The sequence below is a fragment of the Erinaceus europaeus genome, chromosome 15 (assembly GCF_950295315.1).
Source record: "Erinaceus europaeus chromosome 15, mEriEur2.1, whole genome shotgun sequence".
Lineage (NCBI taxonomy): Eukaryota > Metazoa > Chordata > Mammalia > Eulipotyphla > Erinaceidae > Erinaceus > Erinaceus europaeus.
Genome location: NC_080176.1, coordinates 27103452 through 27129206, shown reverse-complemented (window position 1 = coordinate 27129206; position 25755 = coordinate 27103452). Strand labels below are relative to the sequence as shown.

General features: G+C 56.1%; 1 protein-coding gene across 10 annotated transcripts in view; it reads right to left on the bottom strand.

Moving 5' to 3' along the window:
• CUX1 (cut like homeobox 1) overlaps window positions 1-25755 on the bottom strand; it is a 389471-nt gene that overhangs the window by 191676 nt on the left and 172040 nt on the right. For 4 of the 10 annotated variants that reach the window (XM_060173446.1, XM_060173445.1, XM_060173443.1 and 1 more), the window contains 10 exons: window positions 21335-21383; window positions 18909-19013; window positions 14497-14685; window positions 12175-12233; window positions 10030-10078; window positions 9296-9392; window positions 7329-8003; window positions 6401-6466; window positions 5238-5339; window positions 2425-3257 (listed from right to left, as the gene is read on the bottom strand). In XM_060173446.1, coding sequence (XP_060029429.1) covers window positions 2425-3257; window positions 5238-5339; window positions 6401-6466; window positions 7329-8003; window positions 9296-9392; window positions 10030-10078; window positions 12175-12233; window positions 14497-14685; window positions 18909-19013; window positions 21335-21383 — 2224 coding nt within the window. The remainder of the gene's footprint in view (window positions 1-2424; window positions 3258-5237; window positions 5340-6400; window positions 6467-7328; window positions 8004-9295; window positions 9393-10029; window positions 10079-12174; window positions 12234-14496; window positions 14686-18908; window positions 19014-21334; window positions 21384-25755) is intronic. The other 6 variants (XR_009545034.1, XR_009545033.1, XM_060173451.1 and 3 more) reach the window with 4 other exon arrangements.

Here is a 25755-nt window from a genome sequence, read left to right as displayed (position 1 = left end):
TGGTGGCCTTTGTTTGGCATTTATATATTTATTATTATTATTATTTTTCCTTTTTAATTTGATTAGACAGAGAGAAACTGAGTGGAGGAGACAGACACCTGCAGCTGCATCATTCACGAAGCTTCCTCCCTGCAGGTGGGGACAAAGGGCTTGAACCTGGGTTCTTGCGCATGGTGATGTGTGTGCTTAACCGGGTACACCACCGCCTGGCCCCTGCCTGGCATCTGGACAGAGCCCTGGCATTTTGGTCACCCTACCCTGGATGTTGGGGGCCCGGAGCTGACGGCAGCCGGGGAGGGAGCTGCTGGGAGGTGGTGGTGATGGCGGAGTGGCACGTGCGTCCCCACGTCCCCTCCTGCTCCCATATGGCCATCCATATGCATGGGGCCGACGCCCCAGCCGGGACACAGATGCCGCCCTGAGATATTTAGGGGACGCCTCCCGATCGCCCCCTGGAGCAGCTCTCACTCGGCTTCCAGAATAAATGGCCAACCCAGGCCCAAGCGGCCCCCGCGTTCTCGCTGGGCGAAGTGAGGCACGTGCCTAGGCGCCCGCCTCTTCCAACGCTCCCTAGGGATATTTTTGCGGCTCTGAGCTCAGAATTCCCAGGGGTTCTCAGAGCTGCACCCTGGTTTTGGCTCACCAATGACAAAGACCTGCAAGGAGTTCACTGGCAGTCACATCAAGGCCCCAGACCTCAGCAGACAGTGTGTGTGTGTGTGTGTGTGTCGGGGAAAGCTACCCCCCCACCCGGGGGATCATGTGCCCTGCAGGGTGAGGAAGGTGAGGAACGTTGCTCAGGCTCAGCCACCCATGTCATCTTTGTGTATCTCCTACTCCTCAGGCCTGTTCTCTCTCTATTTTACTTATGAGTTAATTGGATAGAAACAGAGAAATCGAGAGAGAAGAAGGGGATAGAGAGTGTGAGTTAGAGAGAGACAGACACCTGCAGCACTGCTTCACCTCTTGTGAAGCTTCGCCCCTGCCGACGAGGGTAACGTGTGCACTCAACCAGGTGTGTCATTGCCTGCCTGCCTGCCCTTTTCCAGAGCACTGCTCAGCTCTGGCATATAGTGGCACAGGGGATTGAACCTGGGACTTTGGAGCCTCAGGCATGAGAGTCAGTATGCATCACCATGATGCTGTCTCTCTGCATGTGCCCGTTCTCTAGAACCTCGGCTCCCAGGAAGATTCACCAGGCTGTTACTCACTAGGGGGGGTAGACTGGTTGATGGGGGGAGGGGGCCTGGGAGCTGGGCTATGCCAACTCTCTGTGGCCCTTCCTGGACCACTCGCTCTGGTGGGACAACTGCCAAGTACTCAGCTCTGGCTGATGGTGGTGCTGGAGACTGAACCTGGGCCTCCCAGCTCTAGGCAGGAAAGTCCTTTGCATCACCACTGTGATGCCTCATATCCTTGTGGTGCTTTTTGAGGTTGTCCAACTAGATGCCTGCCAGTCCTGCCTGCCAGGGTCCTGCTATGGGACATGAGAGGATTTTTTTTTTTTTTTTTTAAATGGCTGGCTCTTCATAAAAATGATGAACTTGGGTTCAGGCAGTGGCACACTTGGTTAAGCGCACACACTACAGTGCGCAAGGACCCAAGTTCAAGCCCCTGGTCCCCACCTGCAGGGGGAAAGCTTCATGAGTGGTGAAGCGGGATTGCAGGTGTCTCACTGTCTCTCTCCATCTCTGTCTCCCCTTCCCCTCAATTTCTCTTTGTCTCTATATAATAAAAATAAATAAAATATTTTTTTAAAAAATGATAAACTTGTTGAATTTTTTTTAAAGCTTGTGAATATCCTCTTTTGTTTTTTAAAAAATATTTATCCCCTTTTGTTGCCCTTGTTGTTTTATTGTTGTAGTTATTATTGCTGTTGTTGGATAGGACAGGGAAAAATGGAGAGAGGAGGGGAAGACAGAGAGAGGGAGAGAAAGACAGACCCATCTGCAGACCTGCTTCACTGCTTGTGAAGCGACTCCCCTGCAGGTGGGGAGCTGGGGGCTCAAACCGTGATCCTTACGCCGGTCCTTGCACTTTGAAGCACGTGTGCTTAGTGCCCGACTCCCAAGGATCTTTTCCCATATATATATATATTTTTTTACTAGAGAGAAAGGGAGAGAAACAGATTGGAGAGAGGAGAGAACACATACACCACAGCATCTCTGGCTCATGTGATGCTCCCGATGGAGTCTGGGACTCACAGTTTCTGGTCCTGGGACTACAGCCCTGCACCAGAGCAGAGGCAGGAACGGTCACCTGTCCTGAGCCCCGAGGGCTACAAGGGCTCACCCCTCCCCAGCCATGTGGCTGAGAGGGTGCAAGGAGGGCAAGGCCCTTGCTCACTGGCCCCTGGACTCCCAGGGGCGCTCTGTCGGGAGCAGCGAGATCTGGGATCCCCCTGCCACAGCCCGACACGCTCACCTTCTCCCCAAAGATGCGCTGACAGATGCCGTTCTTAGCCAGCTTCTCCTTGACCTGGCGGGTCAGCTCAATGGTGTCCACCTCCTGGTACATGTAGACCTCGTACTGCTCAGGCGTAAGTGGTGGCACAGCAGGCTTGGTGGCCTTGCCCAGGGGCACAAGCGGTGATGCGGGCAGCGGGCTGTTCTGCGGGGTGTCGCTGCGGCTGGCGCCGGTCAGGCTCAGTTCCGAGCTCTGGGAGTAGGGCGACTCGGCACATGGCCAGTCCTTCCAGTACTCAGACCCTGCGGCTGCTGCCGTGGAGGAGGAAGACGAGGAGGCTGGGGGTGCGGGTAGGGGGCCTCGATCCGCCCTGCTGGGGCCACCCCCTTTGTCCTTGCAACTGCCTGGGGTCTCCTCCGTGGCCTTGGCATCGTCGGGAGCCGGCGTGGCCTTGCGCTCAGGGGGTGCAGTGCTCCACCAGGGGTCCTTCCAGGCGCCCCCCTTACCCAGGCGCAGCACACCTGGGGGAACCTCGGCGGGGCCCTGAGCGTCCAGCCCAGGAGTGTCTGGGGGCGCCTCCTTCTTCAGCCCGGGGGGCTCGGGGGCTGTGGGGGGCTTCTTGAGGGACACAGCGAGCGGGGCGAAGGCAGCCGTGGGGGGCAGGGGCGAGGTGGGCAGCAGCTTGGGGGCCAGAAGGCCCGCGTCAGGCTGGGGCAGTGGCGCTGGCTTGAGGGTGGGCTCCAGCGCGGCCTGCTGCGCCTCCATCTCCCGGCGCGCCTGCTGCAGGATGGAGCGGATGGCATCATCCGAGCTGCCGCTGCCTGGGGCCGCACAGGGCTGGGCTGGCTCTGCTGAGGGGAGAGGGGACATGGTGGCGGGATGGCCCCTTCCCGGGACAGCACCCCCGCCCCCTCACTGTGACCACTGGGGGCAGAGCACAGGCCCCGGTTCCATCCCTGGCCCCACACCTGCCAGAGTCGAGTGGTGCTCCTGTCTCTCTCACACAAAAACAATGAATCCGGGGCTGGGAGGTGGTGCACAGCATTAAGTGCACTTACCACCATGAGCAAGAGTCCGGGTTTGAGCTCCCTGCTCCCCACCTGCAGTGGGGAAGCTTCATGAGCGATGAAGTGGGTCTGCAGGTATCTGTCTTTCTCCCTCTCTATCTCTCCTCCCCCCTCAATTTCTCTCTGTCTTGTCAAATAAAAAAATAATAAATAAAAATAATCTTAAAAAATTAACTTATCTATTATTGGATAGATACAGAGAGAATTGAGAGGGGAAGGGGGAGATAGAGAGGGAGGGAGACAGAGAGACACCTGCAGCCCTGCTTCACCACTTTCGAACCTCTCTCCCTGCAGGTGGGGAGCAGGGGGCTTGAAACTGGATCCCTGCGCACTGTAGTGTGTGCGCTTAACCAGGTGCGATACCGCCTGGCCCCCAGAAGAATCTTAAGAATATTCAGGCTTGGAGAGAGCATCTGGTGGCGTGCCCGCCTGCCAGGACGCAAGTTCAAGTCCCTGGTCCCTACCTACAAAGGGAACGATTCATGAGAACTGCAGGTGTCTCTCCTCTCTGTCTCTCTCACCCTATCAAAAATAAAATAAAAAACCAAAAAATCTGCCAGGAATAGTGAAGTCCTGTGAACAACAAGCCCCAGGGATAATCCTAGAGGAAAAAGACAAATAAAAAGAAAAAAGGAAGAAAAAGAAAAAAAAAAAAAAAAAGAAAAGAATAGGGTCAGGGGGTGGGGGGGATAGCATAATGGTTATGCAAACAGACTCTCATGCCTGAGGCTCTAAAGTCCCAGGTTCAATACCCCACACTACCATAAGCCAGAGCTGCGTAGAGCTCTGGTGTTTCTCTCTCTCTCTGTGTGTGTCTCTCTCTCTCTCTCTGCATCTCTTTCAAAAATAAAATTAAAAAAGGGGGTCAGGGAGCTTGTTTGGCTTGGACTCTGCTGCCTTGAAAGCACAGTGCACAGTGGGTGTGTTTTCCAGCGGCTGTTCTCCTTACTCAAATATCGCTCGGCTGAGTACGCTCCTGTCCAAACGACAAAAGCCTACTTTCTATTTATTATTTTTTAAAAAGGAAAATTCAGACCAGCTACTTGCTAATTTGAGTCGAGTTTCTAGGCCAGGGGAGGGGGTGGCAGTATTAAAAGCCTGGGAGTCCTTAGCCAAAAAATATCCACTACATGGCACTGCTCCCTCCAGCTTTGCTTCCAGAACTCTGGGGAACACAGATGGGAAAGAAGAGGGAAGGGTCAGGAGAGCGCTCACCCATTGGAGTGAGGACCTGGGTTCAAGCCCCTGGTGCTATAGTCTCTCCCCCTCTATCTGAGACAAGGAGGAGGAAGAAAAGGAAATAAAAATGAAAAACTCAAGTGCTGGGAACAGTGGTGTCATGCAACTGTGAAACTTCTGTGGCAAAAAATAATAATAAATAAAAAAGGGCAGCTGGGTGGTGGTACACCTGGTTAAGCACACATAGTAGTAAGCTCATGGACCTATGCAAGGATCTGGGTTCAAGCTAGGGGGCAAGCTTCACAAGCAGTGAAGCAGGTCTGCAGGTGTCTATCTTTCCCTCTCCCTATCTCCCCCTCCTCTCTCCATTTCTCTCTGTCCTATCCAATAAAATAGAAAAAATCGCCATCAGGAGTAGTGGATTTGTAGTGCTGGCGCTGAGCCCTGACGACAACTCTGGAGGCAGAGAGAGAGAGAGAGAGAGAGAGAGAGAGAGAGAGAAGGGTGTGCGTGCTGACAAGGGCTCACACTGACTCTCAGCTGACCTGGAATCTGTGGGGTGGGGCAGGGGATGGGGGCACGTACCCGTCTTCTGGACCTGAAGCTCCCGCTTGGCCTGCTCCAGAATGGACTTGATGGCTTCGTCAGACCCAGTCTCTGAGGCCCTGATCCGGGTGGTGATGTTACCTGGGGGGGGGGGCACACCTGTGAGCTCAATGCCTCACCTGGGACGCGACACAGATGTTGTCCTGAAATGTCGCTCCCAAAAGGAGGCAAGGGGGGGTATGGGGGGGCAGTCATCAAGCCAGGACCCCACGGCAGGAAGCACTTTCTGCTCAGTCTGCTAGGCTCTCAAGGCTATTGGGCCAGTGGGACGAGCCTTGCTTCTCATTCTCGTCATCACCCCAGGGTGGGGACCGGCCAGAGAAGAAGGAGGAGCAGAAGGCCGAGCTTTCAGTGAGCCAAATACCCGGCTCCAGGAACGATTATGGCCACACGCAGCCGAGGGCTGAACCTGGCATCTCCGGAGCTCTTCCGGTGGACTGACTTTTGAGGAGAATGCGCGAGCAGAGAGAGAAGCCTGGGGGACCCTTGCAGGACTGAGTTTGGTCCTATGGTCACGATGGAAGCTTTGTGAGCGGCCTCATGTGCAGGTGCACTGAAGCCACTCCACGGGGGGGGGGGTGTGTGTGTGGGGGGGGGACGCTGGCCTCAGATCTTTCTAGAAGCCGGCCAGGTGTCTTGATTCTCCTGTAACCTTACTAAATACACACTGCCACTTTGCCGACAATTTCACCGCAGGCATTCCACCAGGCGACTCTGGGGGGGCGAGTCATGACACTTGGGGTGCCTCTGGCTCAGAGTGAAAGGAAGCAGCAGTATCTCCTGTGACTTGGTGACCTGGTTTCTCTCAGGGCGATACTTGGTGTCCTCTTTCGACCTGCTTTCTGAAAACACTGGAAGAGGTGTGCTTTGGATCTGTGGGGTGGGGTAGGGTCTGCAACTTGGGCTTGGGGGGTGGGGAGATTTTTTTTTTGGGGGGGATGGCCCCTGGCTGCCTCTGGGCAGCTCAGGTGGAGGGGGCCCTGCAGACTGGAACCCGCGCTTTGTTTTGTACTCACTAGCTGTGTTTTTACACCAGGTCTCCAGGCCAGAATGCCACCGCCCGGTTTAAAGCGTGAGTGGCAGCTAAGAACCTGCTGCTTCCTACAGCTAAGTGCCCGGAGAAGCGCCTGCCTGTGACATACCTTCAGACCCATTTCTTCGTTTCGGAACTTCCTGAAATAGTCTGTTCAGGCTCTGGCCTGGATTCTCTGTTGGAAAACAAGTGTGGTAAGAACAAAACAATCAGGGCGGTGGCGGTGGCGGTGATAAGACGGGCACATGAAACCAGAGCCGCCTGTTACTACAGAGAGGGCCTGGGGCATCTGGGGTAACTTGGGAGCCACTGGAAACTTCTGGGGTGGGGGTGCGAGGAGGGTCTGCCTGCAGCGGCAGGAGGTCTGACAGAACCAAGTGAGCTGTGGCCGTGCCTGGGGTGGGTGTGGAGTTTGACAGCCGCCAAGCACTTCGCCCACCGGCCCCGGGGACAGAGCTGGCACGAACCACCCGGGGACAGTCTCAGAGACCCCCACAGCCCACCAGTGCCCCATGTCCTTCTGGGGAGGGATCCTGCTGCTCCAAACGGCACGTTTGGAGTCTGCATTTTAGGGTGTCTCGGTGTGGCCAACAAGATTACCCCTGCCTCTCTCTCTCTCTGTCTGTCTCTCTTGCTCTCTCTGACAGCTGAGCAGGTCGAGCCCCAGCTCTTAAGGAGGGCTGAGAGCTTTCCTGCTGGGGAGGTGGGTGGCTCTTTCTCTCTTCAGTGGCGGAGATGTGAGTTGGGGAGAGGAGGGTGTTGGAATGGACCGTTTTCCATGTGTCTCGCTGGTGACAGGAAGGACAGACACACAGGGGCCAGCACTGGCCACTGGGCACTCTCACACCCTTCCTTGGCAGGCACCCAACCAGCTCTGCCAGAGGGCTGCCCCCGGAGGGTGCGAGTCCAGACGCCCAGCTGCCGAACACTTGGGGACACTGTGTCGGCCCCTACCCGGTGGCCCCGAGACAACAAGCTTGCCGTGGGCCTGGCGCCCAGGGCCCTGCGGGCGGGGTGCCCTATCCACGGGCGCTCACCTCTCTGCCGGCCCTGGATGCTGCGCAGTGCCAGGATGTTCTGCTCGTCCGAGAGGAACTGCTTCATCTTGTGGAAAGGCTCCTTGCCCCGGACAGTCAGCTTGCTCCAGGGCTTGGGCCGTGCCAGGATCTCGCTCACCGAGCCCTGCGACAGGCCCAGCACGTAGTGGCCGAAGATGCGCTGGCCGATGTTGTGCTTGATAAGCTGTTCCTTCACCTGCCGGGCGATCTCGGCTGTGTCCATCTCCTCACCCTCAGAGGTGCTGCCTGTGCCCTCGGACTGGCTGGGGGATGGGGCCAGGCCGTTCACATCGGGGCTCTGCTGTAACGGGCTTGGGGAGGAGGTGGGGTTTGTGCTGTAGGGACCTGTTGGGAAAGCCAGGCCTGTGCTGCCTGAGTCCTGTGTGGCTTTGCTGTAGAAAGACTGCATTAGCTGTCGCTGGAGGAGAGAGTTTAGTGCAAATTTTCCCGAGGAAGAAGCCAGGGGCAGGCTGGGGCCGGCCAGGGCTGAGCTGAAAAAGTCTTGTGTTAACCCGGCCGCTGAGAACTGGTGGGTACCATTAGTATTGGCAGCCTGCTCCCCCGGGTTTCGGGGTGACTGAGAAGGAGGGGAGGCCGGCAAAGTTCCAGGACGCCGACTTTCAGGCTGGTCTTTCCCTTTCCTCCTGGCTGACCCTACAAGGAAGGGCAAACATAATGCATTATGGGGGATTCAAAAAAAAAAAAAAAAAGAAGAAGAAGAAGAAAGAAAACAAACCAAAAAAAAACAAAAACAAAAACAAACAAACAAACAAAAAAACCAAAACACCAAGATCAGAATGCCAAGTGCACCCCATGAAAGGGAGAAGGAAAAAAAATCAGTGTAGGTTTGACCAGGCCCAACGAGGTGGGTTTGTTTGTGTTTGTTTCTTTGTTTCAATCAGATTTCCTTCTTCCTTCCTTCCTTCCTTCCTTTCTTTCTTTCTTTCTTTCTTTCTTTCTTTCTTTCTTTCTTTCTTTCTTTCTTTCTTTCTTTCTTTTGGAGGAAGGTCATTATTATTTTACTTGTTTCGTTTTTGTTGGTTTTTGTCAGCCAAACGTGGCCCCAGACAAGCCACGTGCATCTCATGTTCACGCCTTGCTTGTACGTTGCAGCCTGGAGAGCGCTCTCCACAGTAGTCAGATTCCAACGCCTAGTGACAGGAAGAAGGGAGGGAGGCCGGCGCCACAGGAAGGAGGAAGGGAGGAAGGGAGGGATGAAGGGAGCAGGCGGGTGTGCGGCCGCGTGTCCGTGTCCGAGGCCCCAGAGGGGCCCCACCTGAGGAGCAGCAAACACTGACATCTGGGGGCACCTGACCGTCCTGTGGCCTTGCGCCCCGTGGGCCCTGACGCGATAGCACGGGTCCCGCCATCAAAGTCGAAGCGCGCGCTTAAGAATGCACCATCATCGGACCCCAAGACGCCCTTGCTTTCTTGCTTTTTCTTTCTAATTATTACTTAACCAGAGGCCCAAACCTGAAGCAGCCAGTGTGACGCCAGCACAGAAAGTCTAAGGTGTATGTGTGTGTGTGTGGGGGGGGCGCACAGGAGTGGGGGGAGGAGCTCTGCTGAGCCTGGGAGGGCAGGGCCCAGCCCCTCTGAAGCAGCTCCCCCCGCACTACCCCCAGAGACACCACGAGCGAGCGAGCCCCCCCCCCCCCAATGCCCCTGAGTACTGCCTTCCAGAATATTCCACAGCACAACTAGGAAAAGACCAGAGAAGCCAACATCCTCTGGCGGGGCCCCAGGTGGGGATCCCCGGCCGCACACTCTCACTGACCACCACACACACCTTGACCTTGACCGAGGGCGAGCGGAAGGAGGAGGAGCAGTGAGGAGGAGGAGGCAGCCAGACACGCGAGGTTAGTCTGGGTGCTTGGTGACGCCCGCCATGCACGACCCACTCACGGTTGGCGGCGCGTCCTGACCCGGCGGCACCCGGGACCTACCGCTCAGTTCGCTGTTGGAGATGCGAAGTGCGGCGTTCTCGGACTGCAGCGAGCGGTTCTTCTCCAGCAGCAGCACCTCCAGGGGTTTGGAGGCATCCTGGGGGCAGAGCGGGGCTCAGCGGGCAAAGCGCTGGGCTTCGAAGCACAAGGCCATGAGTTCGAGGCCCAGTGTCGGCACTGTGCCTGGCGATGCTCTCCTCTCCCCCCCACCAGCACACACAGCACCACGTACAAGGACCTGGCTTCAAGTGCCTGGTCCCCAGCTGCAGGGGTGAAGCAGGGCTGCAGGTGTCTCTGTCTCTCTCCCTCTCTATCTCCCCTTTCCCCCTCGATTTCTATCCAATAAAATAAAAATAAATTCTTAAAGAGAAGAACTATACTAAGGAAATAAGCCAGCAGCCTGGGAGGTGGCGCAGTGCAAACAGCAAGGTGCTCTCAAGCCGGAGGCCCTGAGACCTGCCCCTGGCGCCACGGCTGCCAGGGAGACACTCTTGTTCCCTCCTATCCCTCTCCCACAAGGCAATAAATCAGTCTTCCAGAGCAGTGGCTTTTGGCACCGCTGACCCACTGGGTTCAATCACCATTTCTCTGGAATTGAGTCTGAGACCCGAGCTGCTGTGGTCTCCCCTTGCAGCAATGAACACGTCTCTGCTGCAAATGCATCTCTGCTGCAGTGGAGCCGGTGGGGTGGGGCGGGGGTCTGAGAGGGGGACCTGGGCAGTGAGGCCGCATACCTGTGTCCCAGCTCCCTCAGCCGCTGTGAACTCCATGGATTTCAGGATACTGTGGAGAGTAAGGAAGAGCAGTTACCTTCTGCTGGGCCTTCAGAAGGGCCTCACTATGGGCTGCCTGTGCGTTTCCAGGGTCCCTTGGGGATGGATGAGGACAGTTCCCCTACCGGTGCAGCGTGGCACAGCCTTTGGAACAAGCCCCTGGCTGGCTGGGGAGAGTGGCCCTTGCCATATGGAAGGCTCCCTGGTCTGTGTTGAGTTGAGCAGAGTGGAGGGGGTCCTAGCACTCGGGGTGGGGGTGGGGTGACAACTGTAGCAGGGGAGCCAGGGGCAGCTGGTAGGTCCTGGGGCTCTGTCCTGCCTGGTGGCTGGCCCTTGGGGTCTGGGGGACATGGATGTTGAGAGTCTGTCCACTGGATGGGGCTCAAAAGCCAGCAGGCGGGCCTGTTCTGTGGCCCGTCTCCCCCAACACTCTCAGCTCTATCAGCAATCAGGGCAGGGGTAGAGAGCCTGGTGGGAGAGATCTTCCTGGGCAATCAGGGCAGGGGTAGAGAGCCTGGTGGGAGAGATCTTCCTGGGGCACAGATACCAGCCAGAGACAACCTGGTGCAGTGGGGGAGGGCCTGAGAAGGGTCCCCAAGGGTCTCAGGCTTTACAGACTATTTGGGTAAGTGAGCCTCCAGGCAGAGAGGGGAGTGAGTGACCAGGGTACTTGGGTGACCAGGTAGGGGGAGGCTGGGGACATCTTTTCACAGCCAGGTCACTGAGGGGGACTGTTATACTTGGAGGCCAGGCAGAGAGGACCCGGCAGAGGTGTGTGTGTGTGTGTGTGTGTGTGTGTGTGTGTGGAGAGGCAAGAGGGATTGGACAAGGGGTGCTGGTTTGAGGTGTAGTTGGTCTGAGAGGTGACAGATGAGGGAGCTTGGCTCCTGGGATGGGGGTGGAGAGGGAAGGGAGGATGGAAGCTCTTATATCCTGCTTTTTTGCTGCTAGGGTCTCAAGACAGTACTATTCCACAGCTCCTAGAGGCCGCCCTTACCCCTCAGCAAGAAGGTGAGAGGAGAGAGACAGAGGAGAGAGACAGTGAGAGAGGAGAGATACCATAGCACCACTCTGCTGCTCATGAAGCCCTCTGCAGTGGGCTCCCATGTAGTGGTGAGGGGCTTGAACCTGGGCCCTTGTGCATAGTGAAATGCGTACTCTACTGGGTAAGCTGTCTTCCAGCCCCTTTCATCTCTATTTTTTTTTAACTTTTTTTTTTTTTTTGCCTCTAGGGTTATTGCTGGGGCTCAGTGCCTGAACTACAAATCTATTGCTCCTGGAGGCCATTTTTTCACTTTTGTTGCCCTTGTTGTTATTATTATTATCGTTGTTGTTGGATAGGACAGAGAGAAATGGAGAGAGGAGGGGAAGACAGAAGGAGGAGAGAAAGATAGACACCTGCAGACCTGCTTCACTGCCTGCAGGTGGGGAGCCCGGGGCTCAAACCAGGATCCTTACGCCGGTCCTTGCACTTTGCGCCATCTGTGCTTAACCCGCTGCACTATAGCCCGGACCCCAATCTTCTTTTTTTTATTATCATTATCTTTTATTTATTGGAGAGACAGCAGAAATCAAGAAAGTAGGGGAAGATAGAGAGGGAGAGAAGGAAAGACACCTTCAGTCCTGCTTCACCACTTGTGAAGCTTTCTCCCTTCAGGTGGGGACCAAGGACTCAAACCTGGGTCCTTGCTCATTGTAACAGGTGCGCTCAACCAGGTGCGCCACCACCTGGCCCCCATGCCTTTTTGTTGATGGGGAAGGAGGGAGGGCCGACCAGGTAAGTCACAGCCAAGGCAGACCAGACATGGGGTGTCTGGGAAGGGGCCTGGAGGAGGCTGCCCAAGGAGGGGACATGGCAGCAGGGGACTGACGGATGGCTGGAGGTCTCGCCCGTGGAAAGTGGCAGCAGAGAAGACCTGTGTGTGCTTGTCAGCCTTCACTGCAAAGGTTCACAACTCGAGCAGAGGAGTCACGGTGGGGAGGGGAGCACAGTAGTGGGCGGTCCAGGGCATGGTCTGTGGTCAGTGTCCCCCCAGGCTTCCCCCGCTCTGGCTGGTCATCCCCTCAGCCGAGGCTGCCCACAGGTGGGCAGCTCCTTACACTTACTTGAGTTCCTTCTTCACCTCTTCATAGTCAGCCTGACCTTTGAGCTTCTCTTCTAGTTGCTGAAAACAAGACAGGAGCTGCATTAGTGGCTGCATTTCACCTGCGTTGCATGAAATCGGGTACCTGTGTCCCCCTTGGCGTGTGGAGATGCTAGTGACTGGGGAGGAGGAAGGGTCAGGAGGTCACATGGCTGGCGCCCTCAGCACTGCGATTTGTGTCCTTTGAATGGACGCCCCAGGGGGCGCCCTCCCATCATTGTCTACCACAAGGGGGCGCACTGAGAGGCCCGTGTGCCACGCTGGTCCTCGCAGACGTGGCTGGCACCTTGACTGGACTCACAGCCTCTGTGACTGTGAGGAGGAAAGGACCCAGGGTCATATCGAGGGTCTGTGCTGTGCAGAGATAAGACGTCCTGATTCCTCTCCCTGGAAGCCACCCCACCAGCCACCCCAGGGCATGCATATACGGGCACAGGTCCAACGCACACACGCACATACACATCAGACGGTGACATGGGACTCAGACTGGGGGAAACAGTCTCTCGAGGACAGAAAGCAAAAGGCCGCTTTTCATGAAGGGCTGAGAAATGGCCAAGAGAAAACAGCAGGTGGGGGCGTCCCACCGTTCCCGCAAGCCTGATGCTGAGGGCTGGGGTGCTGGGGCATCAGGAGAGTTGCACCTGCCATACTGGACACCCACCAGGTGACTGTCCAGTGGCTTCCCCGACAGAGAGTCCTCCAGGGAGGGCCCTGTCAGGGCACAGCCAACTCCGTGATTCGAGAATATTCTTTTATTTCAGTTTTTTATTTTTTAACCAGAGCACTGTTCAGCTCTGTCTTATGGTGGTGTGGGGGATTGAACTTGAAACTTTGGAGCCTCAGGCATGAGAGTCTGTTTGTATAACCATTATGTTATCTACCCTCCACCCAATTCGAGAATATTCTTTAGAAGTAAGACGGAAGGCAAAGCCCAGGCCCCCATGATCCCCAAGGAAGGCTGTGCTCTAGAGTGTTCCCCCTCTCTGCCTGAACGTAAGAGTGGCCCAGAGCCCCCACAGTCTCCACTAATCAACATGTAGAAATGAAAGAAATGCAGGAGAGAAAAATAATAATGAGGTAGGCGGGGGTAGACAGCACAATGGTACTGCAAAAGACTTTCCTGCCTGAGGCTCCTGAGTCCTAGGTTCAATCCCCTGTACCACCATTAGCCAGAGCTGAGCAGGGCTCTGGGAAAACAAAGGAGGGGGCTGGGAGGAGGCTTGGTGGGGTGGTATCACGCAGGTGTGGAGCTATGCACCTCAGATCACACACCATGAAGCTCGGGGCAGAACACCCACTACCAACAAGGCAGGAGATGGCAGGAAGCTGTGGAAGCCTCAGTGACCCTCCCCCCAGAGCTGTGACCACCCTCTGCAACCCCCCCACCAGAGCTGGACAGTATGGTCCCAGCGGGAGCGGCATGTGAGGGGAGTAGTGCAGGGAGACAAGGGACCTGCACACTGGAAGTGGGGTGCAGTTCCTTGCCACTCTGACTGGGCAGCCTATGGGGTGACAGGGCTGTGGCAGAGGCACTAGGCCGGGGGGTCCCATGTGCAGAAGCATCTTGACAATCAACAGAGGCCACACGTCATGCCACTGGGCAGGAAAGGGTAAGGAGATGGGGGGCAGCAAGGTATCTCCTCAAAAAAGTCAGGCTAGGGACCGGGGCCCCCTTGCACAGACCAGCAGTGACCTGGGTGGCACTCTGTGCCCAGGCCAGCACCCAGCACGGCAGGGGTCTCTGCATTCTTGGCACAGGGGAGGGGTGCCACCAAGGGCGGCATCCAGGCTGGCTAAGTAAGAGGGGAGTTCCAAGGCTGGGAGATCACTCCTTACCAACTTGAGGCCCTGGGTTCGAGCCCTAGGATCACATGGGGGCACTGGAGGAGTCTCATGGAGGGTGGGGCAGGGCTGTGTGTGGGTGTGGGTCTCTCCTCTTTCGGCACCATGGACAGCACAGGGCAGGGGTGGGGAGGAGAGAAGCCCATGGAGGGTAGGACAGGGCTATGGGGTCTTTCCTTCCTCAGCACTATGCACAGCACCCAGGGAGCCTCATGGAAGGTGGGGCAGGGCTGTGGTCTCCGGGGAAACCCACCAGGACCAGGAATGACAGCTGTCCCCTTTGCAGAGAGAGGCCTGGGTTATGGCCACCACCCTGAGGACGTGTCCAAGATGCAGGGTTTGGAAGCGCCCTGCCCACAGGGAGCACAGGAACACTGGGTCAGCTGACCCGGAGCTCACGTGTGTGTACCTGTGCCCGCCGCTCACCGCCTGCGACCCTCACCTTGAGCGTGCTGTTCTTGGCGCTCAGCTGCTGCTCGAGCTGGGAGATCTGGCTGGCCGAGTTCTCTCGCAGCTTGCTGAGGCTGGCCTGGAGCCGCTGCACGTCCTCCACCAGCTGTGCAATCTCCCGCTCCTTGGCCGCCAGCTCCACTTCCAGGCTGGAGCGGGTCAGCACCTCGATGGCCTGTTCCTGGGGGTGGGGGGGAGATAGTGAGTGGCGGCTTGGCAGGAGGCTGTGTGGCCCTGCGGTGACACCGGCTCCCACCCCTGGTGGCCTTCCAGCACCTTCCTGCACACGTGGTGGATGCCACCCAGGCCTGCCCTTTCCACCACAGAGTAGGGGACAGAAGGACAGACAAGGCAGGGACAGCAGGACAGGACAGGATCAACAGGGGACAGCAGGGCAGGACACATGGGAGTGGTCAGGAAAGGTGGGGCGGTGACACTGGAGAGGACAGCAAAGACGCTGCTGATGGCTGGGGGATGAGAGCTCTGGCTTATGGTGGTGCAGGGGATTGAACCTGGGACTTCAGAGCCTCAGGTTGTTTGCATGACCATTATGCTATTTACCCCTTTCTTCTTTTTAGTTTATTTATTTATTTATTTATTTATTTCTAGCATTTATTTTAAAGAGAGTTACAGAGGGAAAGATACAGAAAGGAAGACTAGAGCCCTGCTCAGCTCTGGCTGATGGTGGTGCTGGGGATTGAACCTAGGACCTCAGAGCCTCAGGCGTGAAAATATTTTTGCAAGACCACTATGCTGTCTCCCCAGCCCTGGAACATTCTAACTTTTCTATCACAAGGCCAGACTTTGTGTCCTTTGGGTTTGAGACTGAGACTGCTGGACGCTGAGACATTGACAAGCTGCCTCTCAGAGCTGGCATTTCAGGAAGAGTCGGAGCATTGGAAGCCATTTACTCGAAAGTCTTAATGAGACAGGGCAGAGCAGAACCCTGTTCAGCTCTTGTGTGTTTGGTGCTGAGGACTGAGCCTCACGAATGCCAAGTACTGAGCTCTACCTCCAAGCCACGTCTCCGGCCACACTCAGGGTGTGGGTGTAGTTGAAGTAATTTTAGGATGGCTATTAATTTTCTTTGCCATAACTGGGGTTTTATGAATCCAGGCTGGCCTTTTCACACACACACACACACACACACACACACACACGAGAGAGAGAGAGAGAGAGAGAGAGAGAGAGAGAGGGAGAGACTGACTAGAGTCAGAAGTCTCCAGCGCAGTAGAGGCCAGGATCAAACCCGAGTAAAATGGGCTCACTATCCAAGGGAGCTCCTGTGGCTCTATTTTGGGAATTTTCCAGGGCAGGGGTGCTGGCCTGGGTTAAATGCTGTGACTGAAACCAAGGCTGCTTCGCAGTGATACCAGGCCAGCCCTGGGGATGGGGTGGAGGGGAGTGTCCGTCCCCAGGAGGACCATCCGGCCTGGTCACAAGCTGACCGGGTGACCCTGTGCGCAGCAGCCAGCTCTGAGTCACTGGGGGGTGGGGCGAGGGGCAGCAAATCCTCGTGTATAACGAGGCAGAGAGGACTTGTGTCCTTCGGAAAAAAAAAAAAAAAAAAAGTGTTCCCGTTTCCCACGTGTGAATGAGATGAGGGGTGTCCTCAAGGGCAGGCGGGTCTCGGCATGAGAGGGGGACATCCTGACAATGCACATGCCTGCTCTGCCCCCCACTGAGGGCGCCCCGACTGCCCCATCCTGTGAGCCCAGGTGACATGAGGAGTTGGATGGGGGTGGAGGGTCGCAGGTGGAAGCAGGGAGAGGTGCCTTGAAAACTGTGGGGAGTAGCGGGGGGCTGGTGAGATAGCTCTCTTGGATAGTGCGCTTTGTTACAAGCACAAGTTGGGTTCGGGCCCGGCCTCCATGGCATTGGGGGAAGCCTTGGTGCTGGCTGGGGTCTCTTTCCCTCTCTGTCTCTGTCTAAAAACAAATAAGCCTTTGGGTGGGACTCAAGGGGGACAGTTAGCAAACAGCGAAGCTTGTGACAGGGACTCGCTGGAGACACCAGGCCACCGGCTCCTAGTGTCTGGGGCCCTCAGCTCAAGCACTTGGGGGCTAGGACTAATTGGGGGGGGTGTTTTAGAATGCAGGCAGGTTCTGGTTGGAGAGGCAGCTCACCGGGTAGCCAGAGTCCTGGCCCCACATGGTAGGGGCCGAGGCACTGGTGGGTTCCAGTGCTATGGCGTCTCTCTCCTCTGTCTCTCTGAATGAAAAGCAGAAACCGCACCCAGTTCCACCAGTGACTATAATACCCAGGGTTCTAGGCCCCGTGCTGGGGACTGTAACCCAGGGGAGAGGGTTTTAGGGGGAGACCCTGGGGCACCTCGTGGTTCCGACCAGGCCCGGAAAAGCATCAGGAAGGAACCTGACTCCCTCGAATCTGCCAGTAGGCTCTGGGGGTGCCTGAAGCCTGGGGTGGGGGGCTGGGGCTCGGGGAGACTGGTAGGACCTACGGCTCAGCCTGCACTCACTCTGGAGGCCCAACAACCCCCTGGCCTGTGTCCGCTGGCTCCCCGCTGCTGAAGCTGGAACCAGACTGTGACCACATGGGGAGGCACCCCCTAGAGGAGCCATTGGGGGCAGGGGACGCCTGCCAGGCTGAACCAGCACCATGTAAATGGTCACTGAGCCGGCGACGAAGTGTCTAAGTGCCCTCAGACCCACAGCTCACGCTACCTGCACATATATTCGTTTCTTCCTGAAGTATTTGGGCAGCTCAGGACGGGCTGGTGCCAGGAGCTCTCTCAATCCAAACAGGGAGCTTGGCTGCCTCGGCCAAGGTGGCTGCGATGAGAGGACAGTGATGGTGACAGGAGGACCCCCTGGGTGAGTGGATGTCAGGGGCCACACAGCAGAGGGGGCAGGGGCTCCTTAAACAGTAGGCCTTTCTCACTGGCCTGGGAGCCCTTGAGCCATGTCTGCTGAATGTCAACTTACCTATTATTATTATTATATATATATATATATTTTTTTTGCCTCCAGGGTTATTGCTGGAGCTTGGGCCTGCACTACGAATCCACTGCTCCTAGAGGCCGTTTTTCCTATTTTTGTTGCTCTTGTTATTGCTGTTGTTGGTGGATAGGACAGAGAGAAATCGAGAGAGGAGGGAAGACAGAGAGGGGGAGAGAAAGACACCTGCAGACCTGCTTCACTGCTTGTGAAGCGACCCCCCTGCCGGTGGGGAGCCAGGGGAACGCCAATTTATTTTTAATTAATTAATTAATTAATTAATTAATTTTTTGCCTCCAGGGTTATCGCTGTAGCTCGGTGCTGGCACTATGAATCCGCCGCTCCTGGCAGTCATTTTTTCCTTTTTTTTTTCCCCTTTTGTTTTATTCGATAAAACAAAAAGAAATGGAGGAGAGGGGGAGATAGAGAGGGAGAGAGAAAGACAACTGCAGACCTGTTTCACCACTTGTGAAGCTTTCCTCGTGCAGATGGGGAGCTGAGGGCTTGTACCTGATCCTTGTACGTTAATACTGACTACCAGTAGAGAAAGGAGACAGGATTCACTCTCCAAAGGGGCTTTGGGAGCCTTGCTTTTCATGAGGCCCTGGGTTCGATCCCCATCACCACACAGCAGCACCAGAGGATGGTGGGGGAGGGGTTTGGTGTCTCTCCCAGTTCCGACTCTCTTCCTAAGAAAAAAGTGGAACGGAGACTGGGGTGTGGAGGCCGTCTGCTGGCATTCTGTAGGCACGAGGCCTGCAGTTCACTGCCCAGCACTGGTGTGGAAGGAATGAAGGAACAAATGAACAAATGCATGAACAAGTAAATTCAAGGTTCTGACGTGCATCTCTGGAGAACCATTCCAAGACCCCTGGGGTGAGGGGTTTATCTATTCCTGGGGCTTCTGTGGCTCACAGCAGGAAGAGACCATGTCTCCAGCCCTTCAGTCCCTTCAGGGGGATAGTGGCTGGGGGACAGCGTGGGCCCTTGCGATGGCATCCCAACCCTCATCCTACAGTGCTCGCCTCCATGTGGGGTCAAAGGTCGCCTGCAGGGGGTTTCCCAGGCAGCTGAGGGGGGATTCAGCAGGAAGAGTGCTGGACTCATGTGCCTGAGGTCCCAGGATTTGATCCCATGGTGTTGTAATGACCCCCGTCTGTATTCCCTCACTCCCAAAAATAATTAAGTGTGTCGCTCGATCGGAAGAACTAGAGAACTCGGAGCGAGAGAGCCAGAGCGCCGAGGCTGTCCCTTCCAGCGTCACATGCCAGGAGGCATCACGCCTGGGACGTGCCACAACCGGTCTGTCTCCCCACCTCTAGAAGCTTCCACCCCCCCCCCCCAAATCCTTCACAGCCCCTCTACGGAAACCCCCAACCAGGCACAGTGACCAGGGAAGGGGGACACGCAAGTGGGGTGCACAGAGGCCTCCAAGGCAGCTACCCACCACGTCAGGCGCCTTCTGGATCTGTGAGGCCAGTTGCAGGGAGTGGTTGGCAGATGAGAGCTGTTCACGCAGAGTCTCTGCCTCGCGCTGGGCCACCTCTGCCCTCTGCCAGCAGACACGGGAGACGCGGGGGGTGGGGGGAGGGGGGGAGAGAGAGAGAAAAAACACCCGCTTTAACAACTGACAATTATTACGGGAACATTCATCAATGCATGCCTGGCTGACTGTAATTGATTTTTCTAAACACTCCACCTAATAAATGCCGGGGAAAGAAACACCGAGAATGTGATGGATTTTTATTTTAAACAGTACAAGGGAGAAATAATTGAGCGATTATGACAGTAATTTAACGCTAGGAGCAAGGAATCCCCTGCTGATACTAATGCTGCGGCCCACTGCATTTCCCAGACTGAATAAATACCAGTGGAAATAGAGTCTTTTGATTCAATTTCTTTCTATTCTCATAGACCCAGAAGATTTTATTGCAGGGGGTCCTCTTGGGAGTCATTCTCACGGGTAAACAGTGAATTAGAGACACTCTGGCCATTCTCTGCCGAAAACCCACGCACAATGTTGTGGTTGTTTCTCTGGAGTTCCTCAGCCGTGCGGGGTGGGAACGCCTCTTCTTTTGTAAGGGGAGGGGGGCAGGCCCTGCTGCAGCCTGCCGTCACCTTCACCCGGCCTCTGCCCTGGGGCCAATCTGGGGCTGGACTATGGAGAGGCTGGTGGCTGGGGAGGGAGAGGAGTGGGCTTCCTCGGTACAGCTGGCAGGAGAGGGGTGTCTGGGGACAGAGGGACCCGGGGCCTGTTCCCTACACCCGTGGACTTCCACCTTCCCTTCCTGAAAATGGAAAGGCACAGTGACCTGGGAGGTGGCTTGGTGGCAGAGCGCAGGGCTAGCAGGCATAAGCTCCTGCGTTCGGTCCCCAGCCCTGCATGTGCCAGAGTAGTGCTCTGGTTCTCTCCTTCGTGAGTAAATAAATAAGCAGCCCGGGAGGTGGCTCAGTGGATAGAGCACTAGACTGAGGTTCAGGCAGTGGTGTACCTGGTTAAGCACACACATTACAGTCCACAAGGACTCAGGTTCAAGCCACTGGTTCCCACCTGTAGGGGGGAAGCTTCATGAGTGGTGAGGCAGGGCTGCAGGTATCTCTCTCTTCCTCTCTATCTTCCCCCTGCCCCTCAGTTTCTGGCTCCTATCTAATCAATAAAATGCACAGCTCCACTTCTCCTGACAGCCTCTTTGACTTCAGACAGTGGGCAAAAAACAGAGAGGAAGCAAGGGAGCCACTGCAGTACCCCTCCACCGTTTGTGAAGCCTCCTTGCCATGTGGTACTCCCATGTGGTGGTTGAGGGCTTGAACTTGGGAACCTGGGTCCTTGCGTGTGGTGAAATGTGCGTTCTACTGAGCAAGCCACCTCTCTGGTAGGCAAGCTCTGGGTCCTCATGCCCTGAGCTCTCTCCCTAGTCCTGTGGCTTCTATTTGCCCACCAGGTTTGGAACCTTTACTGCCCCTCATTTAGAGGGGTGCATGGGGCTGCCCCCAGTTGCTTCTGGCTCTAACTGGAAGCTTTGAATAGAGATGCCACTGGTAACCCACCTCTCTGGGCCTACCCTGAGGACCGAGGTGGCTGGACCAGATGGTGGTGGTATGGGCTAGCTCTGGGCTGTGTCGCCTTGCTCTGACCCACCACGCCGGAGGCCGACTGCTCTCCTGGCTGCAGCTGCTACCCCCACCCGCTGCTGTGAGATCCCGCTAGAACACAGAGCTGACACGGCTCTCAAGGTGGTGCTCTGCTGTCCTGGGGTGTAGGGAGAGAGGGAGGTCCCCCTGACGGGCTCCTGATGCCTGAGGACCCCTATGGCTTCACCTGCCTGCCCCACAAGGGCTTGTGAGACAAGGTCATGGGCTGCCCTGGGGCACCGAGACCCAGTAATAACCCTGGAGGAAAAAAAAGAATTGGGGTGCTGTACTCCATCTCCCATGGGGCTCCCCATCTGGCTGGTCCCAGAGCACCATGGGCGTGGGCGTGGGTGTGGAGGGTACCTCAGAGCTTTGAGGTCAAGGAGATGGTGCTGGGGGCTTGGCAGCTGCTCCCCACGGTGCCAAGTCAAGCAGTGGCGCTGATGACTGTTGAGTCAAAAAAGCAGAGCCCAGCCGGCCAGGTAGCTCATCTGGACGGTGCTGACTTGCCAAGTGCAAGACCCAGGTTCCAGCATGTGCCCCCCCCCCCCCAGCACTGGGGAAACTCTGCTAGTATGAGCTTCCCCCTAATACCGCCCCCCCCGCCCCAGTCTGGACAAGCCAGCCAGAAGCAGTGACACCCCAGTGGTGGCAACATCTGCCAGACCTACTAGTCTGAGCTGCGGAGGAGAAGCTACCAGGGTCTCAGGGTCTCATGAGAGCCCCTGGCTGATGTCCTACCTGGTTTGCTCGTTCCAGGTCTGTCATGATCATCTCGATCTCGTCGGCCCTGGAGGGGTGGACAGAGAGAGAGAGAGAGAGTCAGGCTGCAGCCTGCAGGCTTAGGACCAGCCAGATGGGGAGCCCCAAGGGAGATGGGGTGCAGCAACCCCAATTCTTATTTTTGCCTCCAGGGTTATCGCTGGGGCTCGGTGCCTGCACTACGAATCCACTGCTCCTGGAAGCCATTTTATCCCATTTTGTTGCCCTTGCTGTTGTTATTATTGTTGCCGATGATGTTGTTGGATAGGACGGAGAGAAATGGAGAGAGAAGGGTAATTCAGAGAGGGAGAGAGAAAGATAGACACCTGCATCATCATCACAAGTGCCTCACCGCTTGTGAAACAACTCCCCTGCAGGTGGGGAGCTGGGGGCTCGAACCGAGATCCTTATGCCGGTCCTTGCACTTCATGCCATGTGCACTTAACCTGCTGTGCTACTGCCCGACCCCCACAGAACCCCAATTTTGTGCAAGAGTCTCTGGCTGGACACTCACAGGTACAGGCACCCAATGTCCAGAAGATAATGTGTCACCCCAAAAGATCCTGGGTGCCCTCAGGATGCCCCCCTGCCCCCCACCATGGGGAGTTGGCTCCTGGGCAGCCTGCGGCCATCCCACAAGTGAACCCCAGTCTCCCAGTCTTCTGGAGATCTCAGCTCTTGTCACTCAGCAAACGGGCCAGGACCCTGAGCCCAATAACGACTGTGGCGCTGACCTCTGACTGGGGGCTCTCTCAGCTTTCCCCAGCACAGACCACAAGGCTCGGCAATTCCATGTGGGGACCCCAAGAAGGTGGGGCAGTGGGCTGTGCTCCCACACACAGAGTGACCAGAAAGCAAGGAGGGCAGGGGCCAGGGTGGGGGCAACAGCTCAGATTGCTGGTAAGCATGTCCGTCGGCTTGTGATCCAGCTTCCCAAGGGGCCTGAGCTTCAAAAAGTCAAAGAAAATACAACTGGTTGGGTCTCTGTGAGATAGGAAGTGCTGCTCTGGCTCCATAGACCTGGACCAAGATAGCAGCTCTGGGACACAGGAAGTGCCACTATTGGCTCTACCAGGACCAAGATAGTAACCCTCTGAGCATCCCTGGCTTTAGGAGACAGGAAGTGCTGCACTGGCTCCACAGACCAGGACCAATATGGCAACCCTCTGGGCATCCCTGGCTTTAGGAGACAGGAAGTGCCGCCATTGGTTTTGCAAACCAGGATCATGACAGTAGACTTTTTTTTTTGATCAGCCCTGATTCAGCAGCAGGAAGTACTGCCACTGACTTTACACACCAGGACTAAGATGGCACCCCCAGCTTTAGGGGACAGGAAGTGCTGCCACAGGCAGAGCAGGCTAGGACCAAGATAGAGGCCCTGTGAGTGTCCCAGCTGGTCTCCTCTCCAGAGGTCTCCGCCACACAATCTGTCTAATCCACTCTCTCCAGCCCACTGGCCCCACCCCCCCAACACTATGAACTCTTCCCAGGAATCCTGGGAAGAGGTGTCAGAGGTGCCCGCTCCTTCTGGAAACGTTATCTGCAGAGAGCAGCAGCGGGAACGCCCACCTATGCTGGTGTTGGTGTCAGCCTCACCTGCCGCCCCCTCTGGATATCCCCTCCACCACTTGTCCCAGCTCCACAAGGCCGCACGCTTTGTCTGCTCAGGGCAAACGTTAATTCTCAAACCCTGCTTCTCCTCACTGTCAGATGAGCTAACAAAACAGCTTCCCCTGATCTATATACCTGCCCAGCACAGGGAGTTCATTCAATCACCCTTTACAGATCATTTCAGGGCCTTGAGGTGGGGGAGGAGGGGAGTGGAGCACGAGTCTTTCTGAGGGATTTGAAGGGACTTGGCCAAGGTGGGTGGAGGGGACGTTCTCTCCATGGAGGCAGCGCTGAGCCATGCGTGGCTCTGGGTTTCGGTTGCACTGACATTGGGAGCGTTACCACACACAGGTGAGGACACCGGCGAGTCTCACCAACTTAAGTTTCCCCCTACACCTGGGGGTGTGTGTCTTGGCAGTGGAGGTTCCCATGCCATGAAACTGGGTCACTGTCCTGGCCACCCACACCCCAGGTCAGCCCCTCTGTGCATGGGGGGGGGCAGAGGAGGAGATACAGAAGTGGGGGGCCTTGTTGAACCCAGATCCCAAGGAGCAGGTGGGGAGCAGAGAAGAAGCTCCCCTCCCCTTGCCAAGAGAAAGGTCACCACGCTGTCTCTCGTGAGAGTCAGGGACAAGAGTAGGAATGTCATGGGGTGACAGCGGGACACATAAGGCAGGAGCTCCAGCCGGCACGTGTCTCTCAGGCCCCGGGTACGTCTTCCTGAGAGATGTGTGTCTCCCTCTTTCGCTGATGAACCCTCTGACTACTCACACATGGCAGAGACAGCTGAGCAGAGGGTACTGATCCCGTCAAACACACTCGAAGCACTTCCGCAGCTAATTACACGGGCCTGCGCATCTCCTGCTCATGCAGGGAGTGTGGCTACTGCCTGAGGAAGGGGGGTCATGACGCTGGACTATCCCTCCAGCCACCCAGGGTGCCCAACCACTGTTCCCTGAAGGGGAGGGCTGAAGACCCTTGTGTCCCTGAGACCCTGAGCTAGCTCCTGCAGGGCAGGGGACAGAGCTGGGCACAGCTGCGAGGGACTCAGGACTCAGCAAGTGACCATGTGCTCTTTGGGGCACAGTTGTCTTGGCAACCCTCACCTGAATGAGCACCCCCTTTCTTTCTTATCTACCTGATTCTTTCAACCAGAGCACTGCTCAGCTCTGGTGGCTCGAGGGGGCAGGGATCGAACCTGGGATGTGCACACACAAGTCATGTACTCTACCACTGCGCACTCTCTCTCTTTCTCCCACTGTCTGTTGTTCCCTTCTGCATCCCTGAGCTAACGTGTCACTCCAGATGAACCTCCAAGCCAGCTAAAGGGACTGGCTGCTAACTGTCCCCACCACGGGAGCATTTCCAACAGGAATGGAAACCACTAGTTGCAGAAAGTCCTCCCTCGGGATCACACTCTTCCCTCCACTCCCCCACCTCTGCATTTGATAGGTGTTAATCTGGGCGACATGTCTGCAGGAGACAGTGTCAGTGAAGTCTTCCACCACTTAACCGAATCTAGTTGACCAATGTGCTCTTTCGTTTGTTTCTTAAGATACATCTTTATGAGAGGAGAAGCTGAGTGAGAGCCACCGCATCATTCTGACCCGTGGTTGGGGGCGGGGCGGATTACAAGTTTGATACTCTACCCATTGGGCCACCCCCTAGACAGCTCATTCTTTATTTTTAGAGAGTAGAATGAGTGAGAGCAAGAGAGAGAGACAGACACAGAAAAGACAAGAGAGACCCCACAGCTCTGCCCTATCCTCCATGGGGGCTCCCTGGGTGCTGTCCATGGTGCTGAGGGAGGAGAGACCCCACAGCCCTGCCCCACCATTCACCAGGCTCCTTGGGTGCTGTCCATGGTGCTGAGAGAGGAGAGGGCTCCCCCCCAAGTCCTGCCCCACCATCCATGGCCCTCCCCATGGGTGCTGTCCGTGGTGCTACTATGCAGTGCTAGGGCTTGAACCTTGGGCCTAGCACATGGTGGTGCTCAGCTCTACAGGCTGAAGTGCTAGACAAACAGTTCCATCAGGAACAGACTCCCTACCCCGAGGAGGACGCCCTGACTGACACCGGTGGGGAGGGGGCTGGCTATGAGTCTCTCATCTGTCCCCGTCCTGAGCACCAGGAAGCTAATGATACTTAGGGTCTCGAGGAGAAGAAATAGAAAAGTTCTGTACAACATCAGCCCTTCCTCCAGCCAAGCAACACGGAATAAAAAAAAGAGGTCACACACACACAAAAAGCGTTGTTCTTAAAAAGTGTCAGAAGGGCTCAATGTTCTTTGTCTTGTGCATTTGAGTCACAAAAGGAAGCTGGGTGCAAGTATAAGCTGGACGACATTTTCGGATGCTTAAAAAGATAGAAAGTTTGGGCCGGAGGCGGCCTGTGAATAAGGAACATGTAATAGGTGGCCCAAGACAGGGCACAGAGGGCCAGGCTGGGGCTCTCCACACTTGATCCACAATGCTCTGGTTCTTGCTCCTCTTCTCTCTCAGAAACAAATATTTTTCTTTTTTTTTTTTTCCCTCCAAGGTTATTGCTGGGGCTCGGTGCCTGCACACCACAAAACCACTAATCCTGGAGGCTATCCTTTCCCATCTTTGCCCTGGTTGTTTTATCGTTGTTGTGGTTATTATTGTTGCTATTGATGTCGTTGTCGTTGGATATGACAGAAAGAAATGGAGAGAGGAGGGGAAGACAGAGAAGGGGAGAGAAGGATAGACACCTGCAGACCTGCTTCACCACTTGTGAAGACCCCCATGCAGGTGGGGAGCTGGGGGCTC